We start from the raw sequence: 21,256 nt of genomic DNA, 5'->3' as shown, positions 1-21,256 counted from the left end.
TTTATGAGAATTTTTTTTTCTTTTCTAGATTTTTAAAATATTTTTGGGCTTGAATTGAGCGCGTTTTAGGCCTGCAAAATATTTTTGGGCTTCAATCGGGCCTGTATTGGGCTTATTTTTCATTTTGGGCGTGTTTTAGACTTCTTTTGGGCCTATTTATTATTACTCGGGAAACTTTCACGATCAGGTTCGAGTACTGGTCGCAAGAAATTGCTTTGTTCTAAAAGCGTGCCTGTACGAAAACTGTGTTGACCGGATAGGGCAAAGGGGGGGGGGTCAAAATCATGCAAGAATTGTATCTTAAAATACAAATGCGATTTTGAGAGGATTGAAAGAAAACCTCAAAATTAATAATTAAGTTTAGATGTGGAGATGTTTTTTAGGGTATTTTCAATGAAAGATTCATCTTTAGATACAAAAAATGGGAATTGAAGATAATTTTGTAATGAAAATATATCTTTTGAACATCGTTTTCACGTGTTTGTTTAAATGTATATTTTAAATTGAAATCACACGCGATTAAAGATATAATAAAGCTGATCTGGACCTATAAAATCCAACAATGGAACACAGCCAGGAAGTCAAATATTGAAATAATATAGAGATTTCAATCAAAGACGCCGGAAAACATTGGTAATATTTCATAGTATATCTTCAATGCTTCTGCACTCGAAGATTTGGATATGAAAACGATTCAAGGGCGTCAGAAGTTAGCTAATGATATTTACAAGAATAAAATCAATATTTACCAACACGAATTAACTGTTGATCTCTTCAACCAAGACTAAATTATTAAAATATTGACAAAATACAACTCAGTAGGTCTGTGTAGTCGCTTTTAGCACCAGCTACAAGAACCTCGGTAATCAAGTGACAAAATTGAAGCAGAAAACTCAGAGCTCGAGTGTGACAATCACTGGAGAGTCCTTTGCTAAAATTAATACAAGTCATCAAAATTACTTATTGTCTAGAGCGACAGGTTGTACTTGTAATTCATCTGTCAATTTTACTTTTATTTTTCCCTATTTAATTCTTTTTTTCATTAAATGTATTCCGTAATTGTTTATGCCTAAGTGGTAAATACCATTATAAATAAATGTTTTAATTTAAAATAGAAACCAAAATGATTGCCAGCATGATCTAATGACTTATATATTATTAAAAAATTATTTGATTAATCATTGGAGACAAAATTGCAGCATTTCCAAAATAAATCAGTTCTGAAAATAGCCATAATCAAGATATTTTGCAGACAGTATTACACCATCATACAATTGTAATACTGAGATAAAATTTTGACGCATTTTATCTGGAGCTTTTAAACTTTTTCTGCAACTAACTTATTTACACTTATCAAAATTTATTTCCAGGGAAATTGGTTCTTTTACCAGTAGACACGTACCTAAAGAAAGATATCTTACTTCTATTTTGTAAAAAATTGAGGGGATGTTGGATTCAAAAATATAAACTACATATCCAATATATATCAAATAAATGTAATTATTCTGATTCGTTTTTTCATTTAAAAAAATCTTATCTAGTAGCTTATTTGTTTATTCTGATATAATGAATAGTTTGATATATTAAAGACATAAAAATATTAATTAATTTAAATAAATCAAAAAATAAATTAAAAAATAATTAAAACAAAATTTTTGTGTGGATTGTATTGCTAAGCAGTAATAATGTAATGTGAAGATAAACACAAAGTAAAGAGTTTTGGAAATATATTCTAGACAAATACTTATACCAGAGATGATACAAATACCTGTGCAACCAATTTTGGAATGTGATATACTGATACAATATCATAAAACTACCGTTGGTTGTGAATGAACAAGAAGAAAATATCCGGTTAAGTGATGACTTGACGTTATTAAACATTTTTGTTATTTTAGGGCTGGAAAGTATGTTTTTCCTCTGGTGTATTATGAAACACCGGTGGATACTGTGCACTCAGCGGTATAAAATAAGTATGGGGAAGGACTCAGCAATATTGGAAATTCAATTTTTGTACAATAGAAGCACTTTTGATTGAATTGCAAACAAAGTATATGAGAAAGTAATAGGTAACTAAATTTACATGAATGAAAGATTTAGAAGAAAATTACCATTCAGATGAAGAATGAAAAAAATAAAGAATGTCTAGTAGGTAATCAAGTGAAGATGATTGTTTATAAATAAGATCCAATATAAAAAGACTATTTTTAAAATGTAAATTTTTATGGAGTGAGATTATTCTTAAATTTTGAATTAGAAATATAAATTTTCTTAATGAACTGTGTACATGTACTCATGGAAATGTCCAGTCACCTCAACTAGAGAGCATTAACTATTCAACCGTTGTTGGTACCTTTTGATGGGGTAATAACTTTCAAAGTAAGGCGCAGCTGTGTATTTTTTTTCTAGTGTTCATTTCGGTGAATATTAGCTAAACGAAAACTGCAAAAATGGTCTATTGAACATTTAAATACTAGATAACATTTTAAAGTTTATTGCAGAATGTTTGTGGCTCATTTGAAAAGAAATGCTGTACATAGTTTCAGTTTTTTTTTTTTTTTGATAAGGTTAAATTAAATGACTTAACGGTTAATTTAAGATTAGATTAAGTGTTAAATGCTTTGGTAATTTGGATGAACATCATTTCATCAATGTTCTAATTGATACCGAACTTTTTGAATTTATTTCCTAAATATAAAGATTAAATATTTTTATAACACACGGAGAAAAATGTTCAGTAGATTTTATTTAATTTTTTGTTATTTTTACATAAGTTTAATGTACGTATATGGACAGCATCACTGTCAAGTATTAACTACTAAAAAATTTATGTAATGTTCGAACGCTGTTCGAGTTTACTTAATTATAAATAAAAACGACAGAAATTAAGTTACAATTCTGACATATAGTTTTATATAAATTTAGCACATATAATGTGTAAAATTTACATAACAATTGAACTAAAAATTAATTAAAGATATGTAAAAATAAAAACTCATCTCAGCATGAAAGTTTGGTAAAAGCTACATAACAAAGAAACGATCAAATATACATAAGTAATATGCAAAAGTAACATTAGGAATGTTATGTTAATGCTACTTATATATTGTTTTGATTTCATTTAATATACAGTAAATTATTGAAATTTAATTATTGGGATAATTGCAACAAAATTACTATAAAAAATACATCATGTTTAACATTTAATATTTTTTATTAAAAACTTCAAATCACACATCGAGTCATTACAAATTTTTTTTCATGTTTTTCAATGAATAAACATTATTCAACATTTGGAAGATTATTATACAGTATGACATACAAATCGTCACTTTTTTCCACTCTACATGCAAAAAAGTGATCATTAAAACAAATAGGACGTAACTTATGAACTAAGAAATATGAGTTATTATTAGCCATGTACACACTATCGATAATTCCAAATACAGGAAAATTATTCATTTCAACTATAATTACTGTGTTTTCTGTATATTTAATTCCTGAAACAGTCAACCAAGACACCTTATTTATACAGTTTTTGGGAACTATGTTTGAAAAATATTTATTGTAAACGTCATTTGAAAGTTTTCTTTGAATTCCAATTTTTGTACTTTCAGATAAATTTAAATCATTAATCTATGAACAAAATTTTAGTTGATTTTTAACAGTTATCGCGTGGATAACATTCGTTCTATTATGTAAAAGATTTGCAGTAATTTTACCCTCTCTATGTTTTGATACATATCGCATTGAAAAGTAACGAACAGGCGGTCCAAGAGAAAGAATTATTCTGATATAATGCGTTACGAAGTGTCACTTTGGTGTTAAAGTTTCATCAAATCCAGTTACTGCTCCAGTTAATCCATTTGAAGATGTCATCTTTCACAATATCACTTGATCACTTAATAAACTATAATTCACTATAAATTATAATCACCAAATAAATTACAGCACTTCAATAGTGTGTCCTGGCTCACTGCTTCAGGTCAACTAAAAATTCAAACTGTTGATCGATAAATGGAAGGAGTATTTTTCGTATTAGCACACCAATAACTTAGGTGATCAGTTGTTTTTATTTCATACTTAAGTAAAATCTACAGAACTCTGAAGTAAACAAAACCGATGACTGAATTCTAAGAAAACCTGCGGTCATCATATGTTTATATTACTTTGCCTGTGAGTAAATCTGACTCTACAAGAAAGTAATTTCTACATAACAGATTCAATAAATGAACTTGAAAACTCTTTAACATTTCTGACGAGGAAATGTAGCATTGGTTCAATGTCAAAATTACACAAAACCAATGTAATAACGCGATAAAGAGGTGACATAAATCTACATGTAATTTTTAATTAGGTCTACAATAGTTTGAACACAAACAACATGTAGTCTTTACTTAAAATTATGTAAAAATTACTTTAAAAAATCGGCATAACTTTTTATGCAAAATCTACCACATGATTTTTCTCCGTGCAATTTTCCATCATTACAAAGCTATCGATGTTGCTTTTGATTCATTGAGATGTTTAAAAACATAAATTTTTGATTACCTTAACGGAAACAAGTGCATACTTTAGTAAAAAAGTTAATGAATTCTACCAATTACATTCGTTAGATCTGGCACTGCAATGAATTTTTAATGATCATAAATCTAGGGAAAAATACACAAACGTATAATTAAATTCCTTTTCTACAGCTACTGGATTGATGTCAGAGATCAGTAAATGATATTTTTAGATGAACTTTGGGAAATTATTAATCATATTTTATGATAATAAATGTCTGTCATCTTTCGTCAAACAAACTCATTTCATACCATTGAAGTGATTATTGCACCATCAACTTCTGAAAAATGATTTATAAAATAATTGAAGAAAAAATTGATTGGACTATCAAATCAGTTCAAAAAGTCTTATATTTTTATCAAAATTAGTTATTCATTTGCAGGTTCTTTCGATTGGATAAATGCAATTGACGCCAAGTTTTTGGTTGTTATATTTATTGTGTCATTAAACGTACTAAATTTTTTTTTAAAAAAAAAACCGAAGAAATTAATTTACTTTAAATATTGTTGATTTGTAGATTTAAATAATTGGCGTTTAATGATTTTAGGACTTTTTGTAATTTCATCATTGTCGTTATTTATGTTTGGCGCACATTTCTGTACAGCCCAGAAGGAGGGGGCTGTTTTTGATGAGATTTCACCATTTTTTGTACATATCAACTGAAAAGGAATATTAAAAAAAAATTAATCTGTTCAGAAAATATTTTAATTATTTGTATATTCGCGCTCGAGCAAAATTAACTTGTTACCAACTTTATAATCTGTTAGTGAGAGAACTTCATAGCAATTAAAAACTCTGATCACCAACTTGATAAAAAAAACGTATGATTGCTCCATGAATAAACTCTTATTTTACTCCATTTTTGCGCAACGAAATTTTTTCAATTTCGTATATCATGAATGAAGCAATGATAATACTTCATAGTATGCTTAATCGAAAGTCAACGATCGCTTTCCGAACAAATTCTTCATTTCAGCCTATGTTTATGTTATAATAAGAAAAATTTTTAATTTAAAAATTATAACCTGCAAAAATCGTCTTATAATTGGTATAGAGACACGGTAGTGCCTCGTCGTGACGTAAGGGCTAAATGGCGGCGATTTATGCTTGGCGCACGAGACACTGCCGTATCTCTTGGCTAGTTCTATCAAATATGTTAACGATTCGGCGAGGATTTTAATGGATTGATGATTTCTTTCTTGGACACAGAAGTATAAAATTGATAAGATGAGAAGTAATATGAAGCATACAGTAAAAATATTTTATTTTCTAGAGACATGAAAAATAATTTAGTTGTAAATGTTGAATTTTCTTTTAAGCTTGGAATGTGCCAATTGCAATAAAGGTATTTTCACTATATTTAATGATAGCAGTATGTTTCTGGAATATTGCTTTCTTCTACTGGAAGAACACAGGTGCACGAATTCCCTATTGGTCCAAAACATGGTGGACTTAACTGAAACGAAGTATGGTGCAGTGGAGAAGAGAATACACATAGCAAAAACCAATATTCTCATGAATATTAATTATGATAGTATCAATATCGATTCTCTCATTTTACTTTGATATACCATGAGATAGTTCATCTCTAGATTAAAAATTTGAATGTTGCATATTCCTAGTATAACTGCAAAAGCGATAGATATATAACTTAGTTTTATCTTTATGCTTATGTGATTTATGAATTTAAAATAAATACCATTTTTCTATCATTATATTCATGTTTTTTAACGAGAATATCGATTAATAGAGCTTTTTAAATTACTTCTTTATCTATCTATGGGTAGATTATTTTCTACTATCACGTTATAATTTGAATAATATTGTAACAAATAAATTCCCTAAATACTCAAGAAAATTTCCTCCCAGCTTTATAATCTAATAATTTTGATTTAGGATTCTATGGCGGACATGTTAACCACCCATCCAACGTTAGAAAACCCCATGCCTACCAACTACACGAACAAGCTACAACTCGTCTTGAGGTACTCCGAGAGCTGACAACTCTCAGAGGGAAGGCAACAACCTTACCTGATGAATTGACGAGCTCCAACTCGTCAACGAAAAGCTACAATTCTTCTAGGGGTACAGTGGGAGCTACAACTCTCCAATCTTTAATCTAAAATGACCTATCTACGTATAGACAAGTTAAACTCGTCCAGGGAAAGATCTGGAAGCTAACAACTCCCAGACGAAAGACTACAATCTCTCTGAGTCAGCCGACGAGCTACAACTCCTCCACGGCTCTGATTGTGAACTAACAACTCTTGACCACTATCTAAATCCAACAGCAACACTTTCTGGTCGAAAAGCTACTACCCTCCGTGGATATCCTGGTGGCTACAACCTCCAGGCCCTACTATTGGAAAGCTACAGCTCTCCAGGTCACTAAAAGGCTACAACCCTTTAGCAAAAGTTACAACTCTGCTCAGTCCAACAAGATCTACAACTAGAGCTCTTCGGTCTAACACTTTGGAGAAAAGTGCGTCTATCCTCACGAAAGTGGCCCTATTTATACTGTTTGACTCCGCCCACTTGTCTATCCTCCACTAGTATGGTGGGTCGTCATCACAACAACTCTCTCTCCAATCTATCGTATTCGTCAGTACACGTTCTCTCTAATACATGGTTTTGACAGGATTTGCCGATAATTTGAATTTCGTGCAACTTTTCATGGCTCAATAAATCAATTTTTTGGATTATCGACCCATTAGATGAATTATTTTTTTGTAACATCGATCTAACAACGTAACTTCGTTGCAATATCAGACCATGAAAATTAGGGTAGTGTTCTGTTTACAGGTGCCTCCACTTTTTGTCAATTTGAACACATATATAAGACTTCACAACTAACCTAGGACGATTTTTACTGAAAAATATGGTCTATTGAGATTAGGAGTCGAACCCAAACCTTTTAGTTACATGCTGGTTTCTCTACCAGTTAAGTTATCTTGCCAGTCAGTATAATTTGCTTCAAATCGTGCCTAAATAAATTTATTCATTATTTTAGTGTATCCCCAAAAAAATTATTTTTGGAGGTGTCCCCTGAACGGAACTATATATGAGATGATGAATCATTGATATACCATAGACCTGTTACTACCTGCTATAACTAGTAGTAGCCCAGATGTGAAAATTACTCGTAGTCCAAGAGCCCGCTGCAAAATCTTGAGCCTATCGAGTTACCCCATAAAACATTTTTTGTTGTGTAGTACTCACTTTTTTATTCTTAAAACTGAAAGGGCTGCCATCCTAAGTGGCAGGTTATTTATTAATACTACCATTATGCATTACTTCCACTCCATCCCTAAAACCTTTGAGTATTCCAAATGTTTAACCATTTATAAATCTTTAACGTTTGCTGCTACAGGTTTAGACCCAAAATAAACCTGGCACTAAATGTTTATTTAATAAAAGAAGATTCAAACTTTCATTTAAGCCCAGTTTGAAGCAGTAACTCGATAGGTACGATTACTGTACCTAAATTAGAAGATTTAAAAAATCGCATAAATTTTATGCACCACTTAGGATGGCAGCCCTTTCAGTTTTAAGAATAAAAAAGTGAGTACTACACAACAAAAAATGTTTTATGGGGTAACTCGATAGGCTCAAGATTTTGCAGCGGGCTCTCGCTCTATCGGTTGTGGCTAAAAAAAGGATTTTGAGTTTTAGCTTGATTACGTCAAAACTTAGATTAAATAAAATAATTTCTATCCTAGTAGCCGGTTCTGACGTCAGAATTGTCGTCAAACTTACATCCATTTATTGCCTTACCGAGTAAGATTATCATTTATTTCTGACAAAAATCTTACGGCTACAAAAATTCTAATGGTCTTCACTCAATTAGATTAAATAAAAATAGGAATAGAGCTAAAAATAAGAAATACGCATGTGTAGACACATGACATTGGCCATGTTTAGTGCTGAGTTTTTCTGCACCAAGTGAGTTGTTGGGACATGCGCAAGAACTGTTTTAAGATGTACGCATGCTCCGAAATACTTATACTCATATTTATACTATTAACCGTTTGTTTGTTCATATTTTTCAACATTTCACAATGTCTAACTGCAATAATCTGAATCTTTTTGCTGAATTTAAAGGTACTTCTAATTCAATATACATTAAAATTGTAATCAAGAGATACGGTAGTGTCTCGGGCGCCCAGCATAAATCGCCACCATCTTGCTCTTACGTCACGACGAGGCACTACTGTGTTTCTATACAAGTTATAGGATGATTTTTACAGGTTATAGTTTTTTAAATAAAATATTTTTCTTATTATAGCATAAACATGGGCTGAAATTACGAATTTTCTCGGAAATCAATTTTTGCAATCAGCGAATAAAAGAATTGATTATTACGCATGCGTAACCTTATTATTTAGGTCTACTTTCATTCTTATTCTCACTCACTCTCATTGTAAGAATTGTATCTGTTGGTTAATGAGCTTAATTGTTCGTATTAAAACATTGACAATATTTTACAGTGAAAATTCAGAGTGAACATCGTTTTCTTTTTATATTTTGGAGAATAATTAACGGCTGAAAAGAATTATAGATTTTTTACTTACAGTTGATGATATATTACCGAAAAAGCACGAAACAAAGAACAAAATCTCCCGTGATCTTAATTTATTTCGAGTATGAATAATTGCAGGACTATATTAGAGTTAAATATTTGTTGTGACTCATGGCAATAAAAATTGAGTAAATATTCTTTTTATTATTATGAGTCAGAAAAAACTTCAGCAAATGATGTCAAATTAACCTTAAAGATAATGAACAAAAAAGTAAAAATTATTACAGAACAGAAGATTCTAGGATAAGTGTTAGAATTCAGCTATCGCAAGCCAATTATCGAGTATTCATTAATATTAAAATCTTATAACATTACTATATTCTCTTTAACAGATATAAGAAGCATGGTTAAATGAATGTATTTACTATTTAGTAGTGGTAGTAGTCATGTGATACGTGTAAATTATTACCTTCCTCCGGGAATTTAATCGCTTTCGATTTTATTAGTAATAAAGCAATTATTATAAAACTAGAGTTATTACTGCCGTTTCATAAAAAAGAAAATGTTTTATGGAATATTAATGCAGGATTTGATGTAATTGATGAATGATCTGTTATAAAAATTTTTTAAATTATTTTTTGCTATATTAGGAACTGGCAATATATTATTTATGATAAGTTATTATCATATTCAATAAAAACTTGAAATGAATGAGACTTATGTAATACAATTTAGCAAATAAAAACCGCAATATAAAAGAAGTTGATAACTAAATTAAGTTTTTCGTATAAATATATAAATTCACGAAGCAGCTAAGACAAACACACGAATAAAAGTTGAAATATTTCGGTTGATTAAGAACTTTAATATTCAAACGTAACAGATAATTGAAAATCCTTCATTCTTGCTTTAATATGGATAAACATATCAATTCAAAAATACGTTCAAATAATAGACATAATATAAAAATCATTAAAAATAAAAGAGCAATCTTTATGGAAAAAATTTTGTTTTTTCTAAGTAAACCAGATGTTTTTTCTATCGATACAATGTTTTATTGTATTTTAATTTTCACTATTTACAAGTAGTAATGAAAATCTAAAATTGTTTAGTTAATACAACCATTTGTAATTACTCTACCACTTAAACTATCCTATAGTCATGAATCTTTTTAACTCTTCGTACTAGCATTCATACACGGAGAGAATTTTTTCACTGCTCGAAAGTAAAAACAATGAGGACTACACGATTCGACGTTTAAAAATAAAAATGTGTGTATCTAGAAGTGAATTTTACTTACAGTAAGTCAAAATTTACTCTTATGTGCGCACATTTTACTTCTAAATGTTGAATCGTGTACTTCTCATTGTTTTTACTTCCGAGCAGTGAAAAAATTCTCTCCATGTATCTCCATATTATAACACCCCTCTCTACTCCATTACAACTTTGATGACATAGCAGTTAATGTATTGTCATTCAATATCATTATTTAATAATGATTCTCTGGGTAATTAGATTAAAGCAGTAATTATATGCATTAACTTCGGGTTTTTATTAATAATATGATTTTATTAACAATATTAAAATAACTAAAATACTCACTGGAAGAAGTAGATCAACTCAATTTGCAAATATGTCGTTTATTTTTTCACTTGGTTTAAGAAATTTTTTTTTCTTCAATCAGTTTTCTGTTTTTCTACACTTTCAGGACTTCAGGACATTTTTTTGCAAATCTTTTTCTTTCAATCACATGTAAAAATCGTTTCTATATACTTTTCAAATTTCACACTTTTCCTTCACAAACCGATCTTTACAGCATTGCCAAATGGAAAAGATAATCACGTGACTATCGACCAAAACTGCATAATCACAAAGCTGATAACACCTCAGTCTTGTAACCGTTACAGAGTATTCAATTAACTAGTTTGTTGTCAAGTTTTTTTTTTTTTCATTTATTAATAAAACAATTTCATAACAACAGAAATTTCACTTTTTTCGGATGTAAAACTATTCCAATTGTAATTATATTCGTGATCATATTGTAAGGTGGTCATTTCCTCAATTTTTTTAAGAGAAATCAGTTATTTTATATTCCAATGAGTTGCTTTTTTCAACTAATAGCATATCAACATCAAACTCAATAATAAACTTATCTTTTTCGCAATATATTTACATGAAAAATTATCTGAGAGAAAATAGTTACAACTTTGTAGTTCAATGGACAGTAAAGAATTTTTTGTATCCGTAATTGTCTTGCTTGTGTATCACTTAATAGCGAAAAGTATCAATGTTGCAATATGTACGATAGCGGAAAGTCGTCAGACTAGTCATCACGTGTCAGCGATTAAAGCGACAGATCATCACTATGAGTCAATCCAGGTTACATGACTACCCGTATAAATTTTTCTCGTGGACCAAGTGTCGACGATCGTCAACGTCAAGTGAGAAATTTACAACTGGATATAACATGGTACGTGGCCTGATTCTCTTAGAGTTTCGTAGTAAAACCAAAGGTCCTTGCTTTCAGTGTTTCTAAAGAAAAAAACTTTGTGATAACAACTTTTTTTGCTGTAAGTTTTTCAGTAATCTTCTTACTATTCCAACAAAAATCTTCAGGTTTTACGTAAGGAACACATGTTTCATGTATCGTATATGTGGTAGAAATATTGACAAAAAATATGTTTCCTTGGTCTTTTTATGGAACAAACATTTCAACCAAATACAATTTTATTGCCAAATATTACTGTTAGATTTATTGAAGATCATTAATTACTTTATCGTAGCAAAGTAATGATAGTTGAAGAAGAATTTTCATTTTCTTAAATTAAGTTTTTATTAATCTCAAGGGGATAATTGCTGTCATTTAAATGTAATAAAAAATTTATTACAGATTAATTTTACTGCATTATAAAAATGTAGAAGCTTTAATAATAAAACTTTTAGTTTAAATTAGTCCCTAAGGGACAGTTGGAATTTTCTAAAATTTATGAACAAGTACTGTTTTTTTGTTAATAATACCGTAACTATGGAAAATAAGTCAAACTATGAATGTTCATCGTTGTAAATACTCTACAAATTTGTTTTTATTGTTTAGATGCTCATAAATATTCTAACAATGAGTTTCATCTTCACAGTTTAAAGTCAATAGAATTATTCTACAGTTCTCCGAGTTTTAACAGTTGTAGATCTCAACTCCTGGTCAGTCCTCCACTTAGTACAGAAAGAGTATTTTCTATTGCTCTACATTATTGGCACGTGCTTATATCAACATGATCCATATTATTATGGGTTTACCAAATTTTGCATTCAAAAGATCGAGTTAGTCAATAACAGATGAATGCCCAATCCGAGATTCTATGAACAATGAACCAATACAAGAACAAAGCCCGTAAATGGGCATGATATCTGAGTAATTATATTGTAAAGCCTATCTAACTTCGACCTTATTCCCACTTCCTTTTCACGAATAGAGAATATTATCCCCTCCCTTGCATATGTTTAAAATTGTTCGATTTCGGGAGAACCAAGATCCAACGATTTCAATATGCATCTGAAGTGGGGATCTTCAAAATCTATTTTTTCGGAGATACAGTTTCACAAGACAGAAGTTAGAAAGGATTCGCTTTATCAATGATTTAAGTAAGACATTATATAAACTCTGTAGAAATAAGTGTTATACGAACACATTTTCAAGCGAAGCCACCTAGCGGTATTTCAGCGAACTATCGACTAAAAAGAGATGGTAAATACGTAGCTTGTTCTTTAAGTCATGCAAAAATATTACTATCCATTACACTGCTTATGAAGGAATTTGTAATTATATACAAATACATGCGATGATAAATTTTCTTGTACTATCACTGAAATAAGAGAATTCACTTGCTGTCAAGCTATTCTGATTGCACGTATTTGTGTCTTTAATTGATTAATCAATTAATCTAATCAAATTATCACCTCTCTTACATGAATCCTAATATTTAGAATTTTTTTTTAGCCCTGAATATTGTCTAAACTTGAAAAAATTGACCACCGAATGGAAACAATGAGGAGTACGAACCTTGTTCCGTATCTTAAGATTCATTCATGTCAAATAATGGAAACGATGTATATCTAGATTGAGAAGAATAATATTTTTATTGATTTCCAATAAATGCTATCAATAAATAACTAAATAAATAAAAATACAATGAAGTATAAAATTACTTGAAGTTATTTACAAAGGGGAAGAATTCTATAAAGCATTTTTTGCTACAAGCCACCTAAAGTTCAATTTCCGGTCTACTTTGTAGACTTTTGTAGTAAAAGAAAATTCGTTTATTTAATATAAAATATGTACTTTGTAAACATTGTTTATAAATTTTATATTGTAGGTGAAATAAAATTTAATCTTTTTCCAATAATTACCAAAATATCTAATAATAAGTTTCATTGTTATTAAAACTTTGAAATATGAAGCTGTTTTCTTCGGTATCCTATTAAGTAATTATTAATATCATTTTTCAAGCATTTCATATTTACAGAATAAATATTTTTTCGAAATTTTTATTATAAAGTTTCATGGACATACAAAGTTATACGGAAAAAACAATCATGGTAATATTGCTAGAATTCTAAAAAATTTTACTAGAAACGCCTTCACTTATATGTATGATCGTCAAGTCAAGCAAAATTCACTAGAAATGACTCGTCAATAGATACTCGAGGTTTACTATAAATTCTAATAAAATTTATTTAACTAGAAAGACACTTCTACAAATATTATAGCTAATTTAATAAAATTATTTAACAGTACATTGAAAAAATTAATGGTTTAGAAAAATAAGCAACAAGTAGTTAGGTTATTCTGATACTGTTAATCAGAAAGTATGAGAAACTGTTTCATACTATCTATAAAATTTGACTAGAATTCTAATAACGTTATCTAGAATAAGTTTATTTGATTAGTCCAGTAATAGAGTTCTGATTATTTTTCTCCGTGTAGTTATTGCCTACGCGGAGAGAATTTTTTCACTAAATGTAAATGCAAAAATGACAAGCCCACGTTTCGAAATTCAGAAGTAAAAATATTTCTGTTTAACAGTGATTTTTGAGTAATCTTAAGTAATTCCTTCACTAAGACACCTTTTAAGACTCAAGTTTACCTACAAGAAAGACCAATTCTTTATTGGATGAAAGATTCTAATGATGACCAATTCATTTTATGTAACTGGCGGCAACTTAAAGACGCGTTCAGCATCGTATCACAGTTTAACATTTAAAAAATTTTATTTTTTTTGTTAAAAATTAAAAATTTTCCTTACTATTATTTTTTCAACAACTAATCAATATCTGAATAAATCGATGACGAATATTACGTCAAACATAACCAACATCTGTATATATTACAATCTAATTGTTTTTTGCATGAAAATATTTCTCAATACTGAAAGCTGGAATTGTTATAGAATTATTAACAAATAATTGAGGTTTACAGTATAATCTCTTGTTAATAGTCTTGCTTGAAATGCATGATAATAAAGTTATGTTTCATTACAACTTAGTCTTTGATGAAATTAATAAGACGAAGTTAGGATTTTCAATTTCAGGGCGAGTGACGGATATTATTGCGAAAAGTGGGAACGTACAATATCCCTATACAGTGGGATACTATGAAGCTTTTGTGTATACGTACCTGAGGCTTTAATATATATGTATGTAGATATTAAGCACACTGACATCGCGACACGGTTCTAACCAATAAAGAGAGCAATAGCTCGTACTGCTATGGTACCTGGTGCATGGGCCAACGGCATTTTATTTAAATATCCTGCTGCGGTGTTGCAAAAAGTCTCGAGGTAAAACCCCACCTTTATCGTCTTTTCTGGCTTTATTCTACTAGTTCGCAAGTATTTGGCGCCTGGCAAAAGAGGAAAACTCGACAGACATTATAAATTTCTTCTAGCATTCAATGAGAAACACCGTGTCGGAAAATCTACTTCTACATAGTTCTTCTTTCTTTGTCGTCTCAACAAGTTTGTCGCTATTCTCATTTGAATGTAAGAAGAGCGTGCAAAATAAAGCAGTATGTTTACAAGTCTACTAAAAGTTCAGATATTTCCCAGGCACCATCGTCCTAAATTATTGAATTTATTTTAAATGTTTTTATGCATAAAAAGGGTAAGCTAAAAAAACGTTGATACCTGTAATACCAGTAGAAGCATCATAATGCTGTTTCAAAATCCCAACAAACATATAAAACTGGATATTTTGATGGAAAAAAATTTAAATTGAGAATTCAAAAAACGAGAAAGATGAAAAATTAAATGTCACTGAAATAACAATGCCACAATAACGACTAAAAGTAATACAGAGAGAAGGAATGATCATTTAATTTATCATCGAGTCATTTTCCTGTACCTTTCACCGAATAAATTGCATATGTTATCTTCAATAAAAAACAATTTCACAGGACACAACTCATTCATAATATTTGGCACCTGAACAATTAATTTCAAACAATGTGAGAATATATTTTAATTTATTGACATTTAAAAAGACGAAATATATCAAACAGAATATCTTTGTTTTAATGCCATTAAAATGACCTTCTATTAATTTATTATTTACAAAAATTAATTAAAAAAGTTTGTGAAAGCAAAAAAGCCATTTCTGATAAAACTATTGTAGCTTAATATTAAGGGAACAATGTTGCGAACAAAGGCATGTTGATAAGATAAGTCGGATTAAGCGCAAAAATTAGCAAGCCTATCGAAACAAGAGTATAGCGAAGTATGCGATGGAATCACAGATTTTTGTGGTGGCTGAGTAATTGGGAATCGTCGTTGTTACTAGGGAATGAATGATTATATACAGAGAATTGATGTTCTATATTTGATGTCAATCGATAAATGAATAGCTCAACTTCAACGGCGTGTCTATTCAGCTCCTGTCGCTAGGCAAAGAATTATTGCTGGTAAAGGACTTACGGTGTAAGCAGCGCAGGTGCGGGAGTTGGAAAAGGAGGGAAAAAATAGGAAAGAGAGAAAGGGAGTGCTAGAGATGGGTGGTAAAGGTGGCGCTACATTTAGAGATATGGGCGCAGGCATGTTGCTACCCAGCAACCAACGAATCAAGTATTAATATCATCAGTTGAATACCTCCTGTAGATTCACTGGAGAGAGCTTTTGTTATTTATTAAAACGAATAGCCAGCCGGATAATGAAGTACTAAGGATTCAGGGAAACAAATAATTAATTATATAATTGATTATGACTAACATTTTTTGTTTATTTTACCATTCGTACTATCTATTCAATTACATTTATCTCAATCATCAGAAAATATTATCTTAGAGTTTTCATGTTTTTATCATTTCACTCTACTCAAAAAAGTAAGATTAATTTCACTTAAGTTCACTGAACTTGCGGTTTGTTGACTTTACTCTTTTTTTTTCTATTTTTCTAGTTGGAATCTATGTCAGTTCTGTCTATACAGTTATTAAAAAAAATAGCGAATACTGATGGTGCAAAATAAAATATGGAAATTTTACAGTTGTGTAAGAATTTTCGAATATCGTGAAATTATGTAATTTCGATGTATCTAAGAAACTATCTTTAGAGTAAATATTGTAGATATATTCAAAAAAAGACAATAAATTGAAAAAAAGTGGTTGATGTTTTTTTTCAAATAATAATTTATTATTGTCCAGTTGTTAAGCTCACTGTTGTGTAAGATACCACTTCACTGTCTGTGTTGACATTTCTCATTTGCAAGAAAGTGTTTACACTTTGAAGTTGATTTAGTGACTTTTGTAAAAAAAATTGTGATTTTTTATTATTTAAGAAGAGCTTATGTAAGAAAATTATAGAAAATAACTTTGAGAATTTAGTTTTTTGTTTCATCAGAACGGTTTAACTTTTTATACACTGCAAATCCCAAGATTTCACAAATGTGTTAAAATAACACACATAAAGTGTGTTCAATGTAAAATTTTTATAAACAAACTTTACATGATTTGTGAATACTTTTTAAACGTTTCACAGTGTAGGAAAAATCTATAGTTTGTTTACGGCATTTAACATTGAAAAGGCTTAGCGTATTAAAAGTATCTATAAGAATAACACACTTTGATTTGCAGTGTATTCTTTTTTTCTGAATCAAAAGAATAATGTCAACAGCATAGTTTCTTTTTATTTACCAATAAATAAAACATACAAAACAAATAAACTGAAATAAAACTATAGTCCAATTAAATGACTTGCATAGGTTTAAAGTTTGTTCTTGTAATGTGTGCATCATGTATAATGCCATTATAAAACTATACTAACTGTGTGAATTCGTTACACACGTTTATATGCATAAAATGTGTCTACAAAACTACTTTAGCTCATTAAACCTATATGGATGTTAGATAAGTGTTTAGTAACTGAGCACTTAAAATGTGTACCGTGTTAAACGTTTTAAACAAACTATAGCGTTCTTTATAAGTGACTTGTAAACTTTTTTAGGCATTTACCGAAATATTATAGTTTGCTTATGGTATTAAACATCGTAATGACTGCAGTGTTCAATTACTAAATATTTTGAATATTTTTTCACTAAACGCCTAAATTTATATGGATTTGTAAACTATATTGCACATAAATTTCAGTCTGCACATGTGGGTGATTGATTATTTCAATAATTTGTCTAAATTTCAAAATAATCCTAAGAGAACGCATTCAGTAAAACAACTACTTCAAATTCAAAGTAATTTTAACAAATGTTTATTTTTCCAACTTTATGAAGTGCATAATCAATTGAAATGGAAATGCTTCTCGTTCGGAGCAACAATTTACGCAAGAATTATTTCATTAACCATTAATCTTTGTAAATAAGACAAGATTTTTGAAGATGAGAAAAAAAACGATACTCTGTGGTGAAGATTATTTCACCGAAGAGGTGGAGTTTTAATTCGGGATGAAATTTTAGCCAGTAAGTAAAGATAATGAAAGTGGAAAATAAGTGAGCGCACAAGATATGTAAGTAAACTTATCAAGTAGATGGAGAAAACGGTCTAGTAGAGCGTCGAAAACTTTTTACCTCCTTTTGAAAGCCCTTACAATGCTTGTTCGGCTGAGAAACTAGCGAGAGTAAAGGTTGAAGGTTGTTGTTACATGAGGAACGTGCACTTTTCGCAATGTTCGCTAACGTACTTCACCCTCTGCTCACACTCCTCGTTTCTCCACACCCGGATTATAAATTATTTATGTATGAAGATAAATCGAGCGCCACAGTCTCGAGATAACGAACAACGCTCTATATTCCAGCCACCGGGATTGTATTGTTAAAACGATAAATTGCTCCGAAATCTCTAGGAGTATAAAAAAAAGCTAAAGGATTTAGCCAGTCTGTGGCCACAAAAACGTTTATGTTCACTATTATAATGTGCATTTGAATCTTCTGTTATGACTGGGAAAATGATTAATTTATTTATCTATTTTACAGAATTAAGAAAAAAATAATAATGACATTTTATACTTTTTTTATTATAACTATCTCGACGAATATACCGATGAGTTTGAAGATTTAATATTATTTTCAAATGAAAAATCCATTACCTCTATCTCTAGAATAATTTATATCCCCTTTAATGGAGAGATTATATCTTTACATATATGCAAAGGGTATTTCGCTTTTATTCCAACGCAAATGTTATTTCATACATTTCTCTTTACGAATTATTTCGAGAAAATTTTTTTTTCCATTTACTTGTAAAAAACTCTTTAATGTATGAGAAAAAGTACTCACCAGAGGCTGTTTCGGTTGAATATTACTATCAGTCTGCAACAAAAATACGTCAATTATTTTTCAATAAATTATTTATTTGAGAAATTTTAATGCAAATTTAATTAAGTTATCAATATTATATACAAAAATTATTCATGGCCTTGTCGACCACCCTGTGATGTGTTTAATAGTTCACGATTCTGTTTTTAAACTATATTACCCGTCTATTTTAGAATATGGTAAGATTAGTGATGTACAAATAAATTTTCATAGAATTGATTGTCATCAAAAAGTTCAAGTAAAGTTAACATTAATTTTAATTTTAAATGAAAAAGTTTCAATATAGAAAAAAAGACTTTTCAAATGAAGAACTATTTGTATAAAGCTTTCATCACTGTACTATTAAGGTTTGCCCTAACATTCAAACAACCATTCAGCGTTTCTAAGCGGTAAAGAGTAAACTTTACTAACTAAAGAGTTAGGGGTTAGTGCGTAAATTAAGTTCCATATCCATCGACCAAATACTCACAAAGGCGACCTCAATCAATGAAAAGTACTTGAATGAGAACTTCATGAAGTTAGCCTTTGAGTATCATTTACCACTCGATGCGGTTGTTGCGTCTAAAAATTGAGACTTTCTGAATATTTTAGTTAAACTTGTTGAAAATAATTGAACATTTCTCAAACAAAAATGTTTAGTTGAGTGTAAAGAAACTCTGGATTGAAATGAAATCGTTTCCAGAGAAATTTATTGAGAAGTATGAAATTTTTATCAATTAAACTAATGAAAACCCTCATGCATATGCATATCTTTCATTTATAGAAATATGAATGAAATAAAACTAAATCCTAATCCCATTCCTTAATAGTTTAGATATAATTTTATAACTATTAAAAAATATTTTTAATAGTTAAGACGTCTTTTTTATTATTAAAAAATCTCTTCTGACCGTATACAATCTTATTGAATAAACTATAAGAATATGTAGTCGAGTTTTAGAAGTCTATAGATGAATTTAAAAATAAGTTATGAATGTTTTCTAATTTTCTAAAATCAATCATTTATTGTCTACATATTTGTGTTCTATTGTAAATCGTTTAATACACAAAATAATTTAATTTTTAACTTATTAAATAAAAGAAATAGACTAGATAAAGTTCTTAGATGATAGTGGAGAGCACAATTATCTAATCTGACTATATTTCTCTATTCGATTAGAATACACACACTCAACTCTGGAAAAGATAGTTCCCCAAGCTACCACTAGAAAGCAAGCACAATAGTTTTACTCACAATTGTTAAGGATTATCAGTAGATTTCACATTATAAATTCATTTGTATTTAAATATAATATTAAAAAAATGTCTATTTGAGTTATTGATGACCATATTACCATACTAACAAGTAATTAGAAATTCTGCAATTACTTTTTCTTAGTGAGGTAATATCCATTATAAAATCAAGAATAAAGAGGCTTTCTTCTAGTAAGGAGGCTGATGTATGACATAGTTGATAAATTCGCTTATATGTGTATACCTATCTCAAGCCTGATGGCTCACTCACATCTAATGTCGACTTCGAAGTTACTGTAGTAGCCAGTCCTGACACCAGAGTTTCCATCAGACTTACGTACACCTGTTTCCGTTCTGCAGCAGATTGTCATTTATCTCTGACGTTAAATTTTTCTAACGAAAATCTGACGTCTGTCTGCTTCAGAAAAACGGTAGATACATGCGTAAGTCTACCGTCAAACTTACTTCGATTTAGCTACAAGGGTAGATGATAGGCAAGCCTCATATTGCTAATAGATGAATAAATATCTGAAAGTATAGTTTATAATAGGGAGTTTTTGATAAGTATTACAAAATTTGAATACTCTGTTTTAAAATTGAACAAATAGAGTGAACATTCTAAAAGAATTATTCATAAGAAAAAAAAGTGTCTGCGTCATAGAGTTTTTTCTACGACAATAAACTTCTACCGATTTAAAGCCACACATTTGAATTTAAATTTGTCGCAATTAAAATTGCATTAAGAAGGGGCTATATCTATATAAATAAAATTAGAGTATCTGTCTGTGATGTCAAATAAACTGCCTCAAATTAAGTTCAGAGGGTTATTTGCATGCTGTTAAAACGTAAATGACCATTTTCAGAATTTTTTTCTGTCTGTCTAGAGTAATCTCGGAAGCGGTTGAGCCGATGCCGATTGAACTTCGCAGTTCATAAAGAAGAAGATTTCAGAAGTAGCATAGGCTTTATTTTTCGAATTATTGATTGTTTATGACAACTTTTATTTTAAAAAACACAAAAAATTTTTAGATAATATAAAAAAAATAAAGCCAAATATAATTAATGCTACTAAGGTATCATTTGCAACTAATGTTCAATTATTTCGAAAATGATGTATTGTTTATAACAATA

General features: G+C 29.7%; 1 protein-coding gene across 5 annotated transcripts in view; it reads right to left on the bottom strand.

Annotated features, from left to right (window-relative positions):
- LOC118067098 (growth factor receptor-bound protein 14-like) overlaps positions 1-21,256 on the bottom strand; it is a 395,959-nt gene that overhangs the window by 148,288 nt on the left and 226,415 nt on the right. For all 5 annotated transcript variants that reach the window (XM_035083655.1, XM_035083656.1, XM_035083657.1 and 2 more), the window contains one exon: positions 18,854-18,886. In XM_035083655.1, coding sequence (XP_034939546.1) covers positions 18,854-18,886 — 33 coding nt within the window. The remainder of the gene's footprint in view (positions 1-18,853; positions 18,887-21,256) is intronic.

The sequence above is a fragment of the Chelonus insularis genome, unplaced genomic scaffold (assembly GCF_013357705.1).
Source record: "Chelonus insularis isolate UGA/USDA-ARS -01 unplaced genomic scaffold, ASM1335770v1 contig_35_pilon, whole genome shotgun sequence".
Taxonomy (NCBI): Eukaryota; Metazoa; Arthropoda; class Insecta; order Hymenoptera; family Braconidae; genus Chelonus; species Chelonus insularis.
Note: the sequence above shows the minus strand (reverse complement) of the source record. Positions and strands in the feature narration are given on the sequence as shown.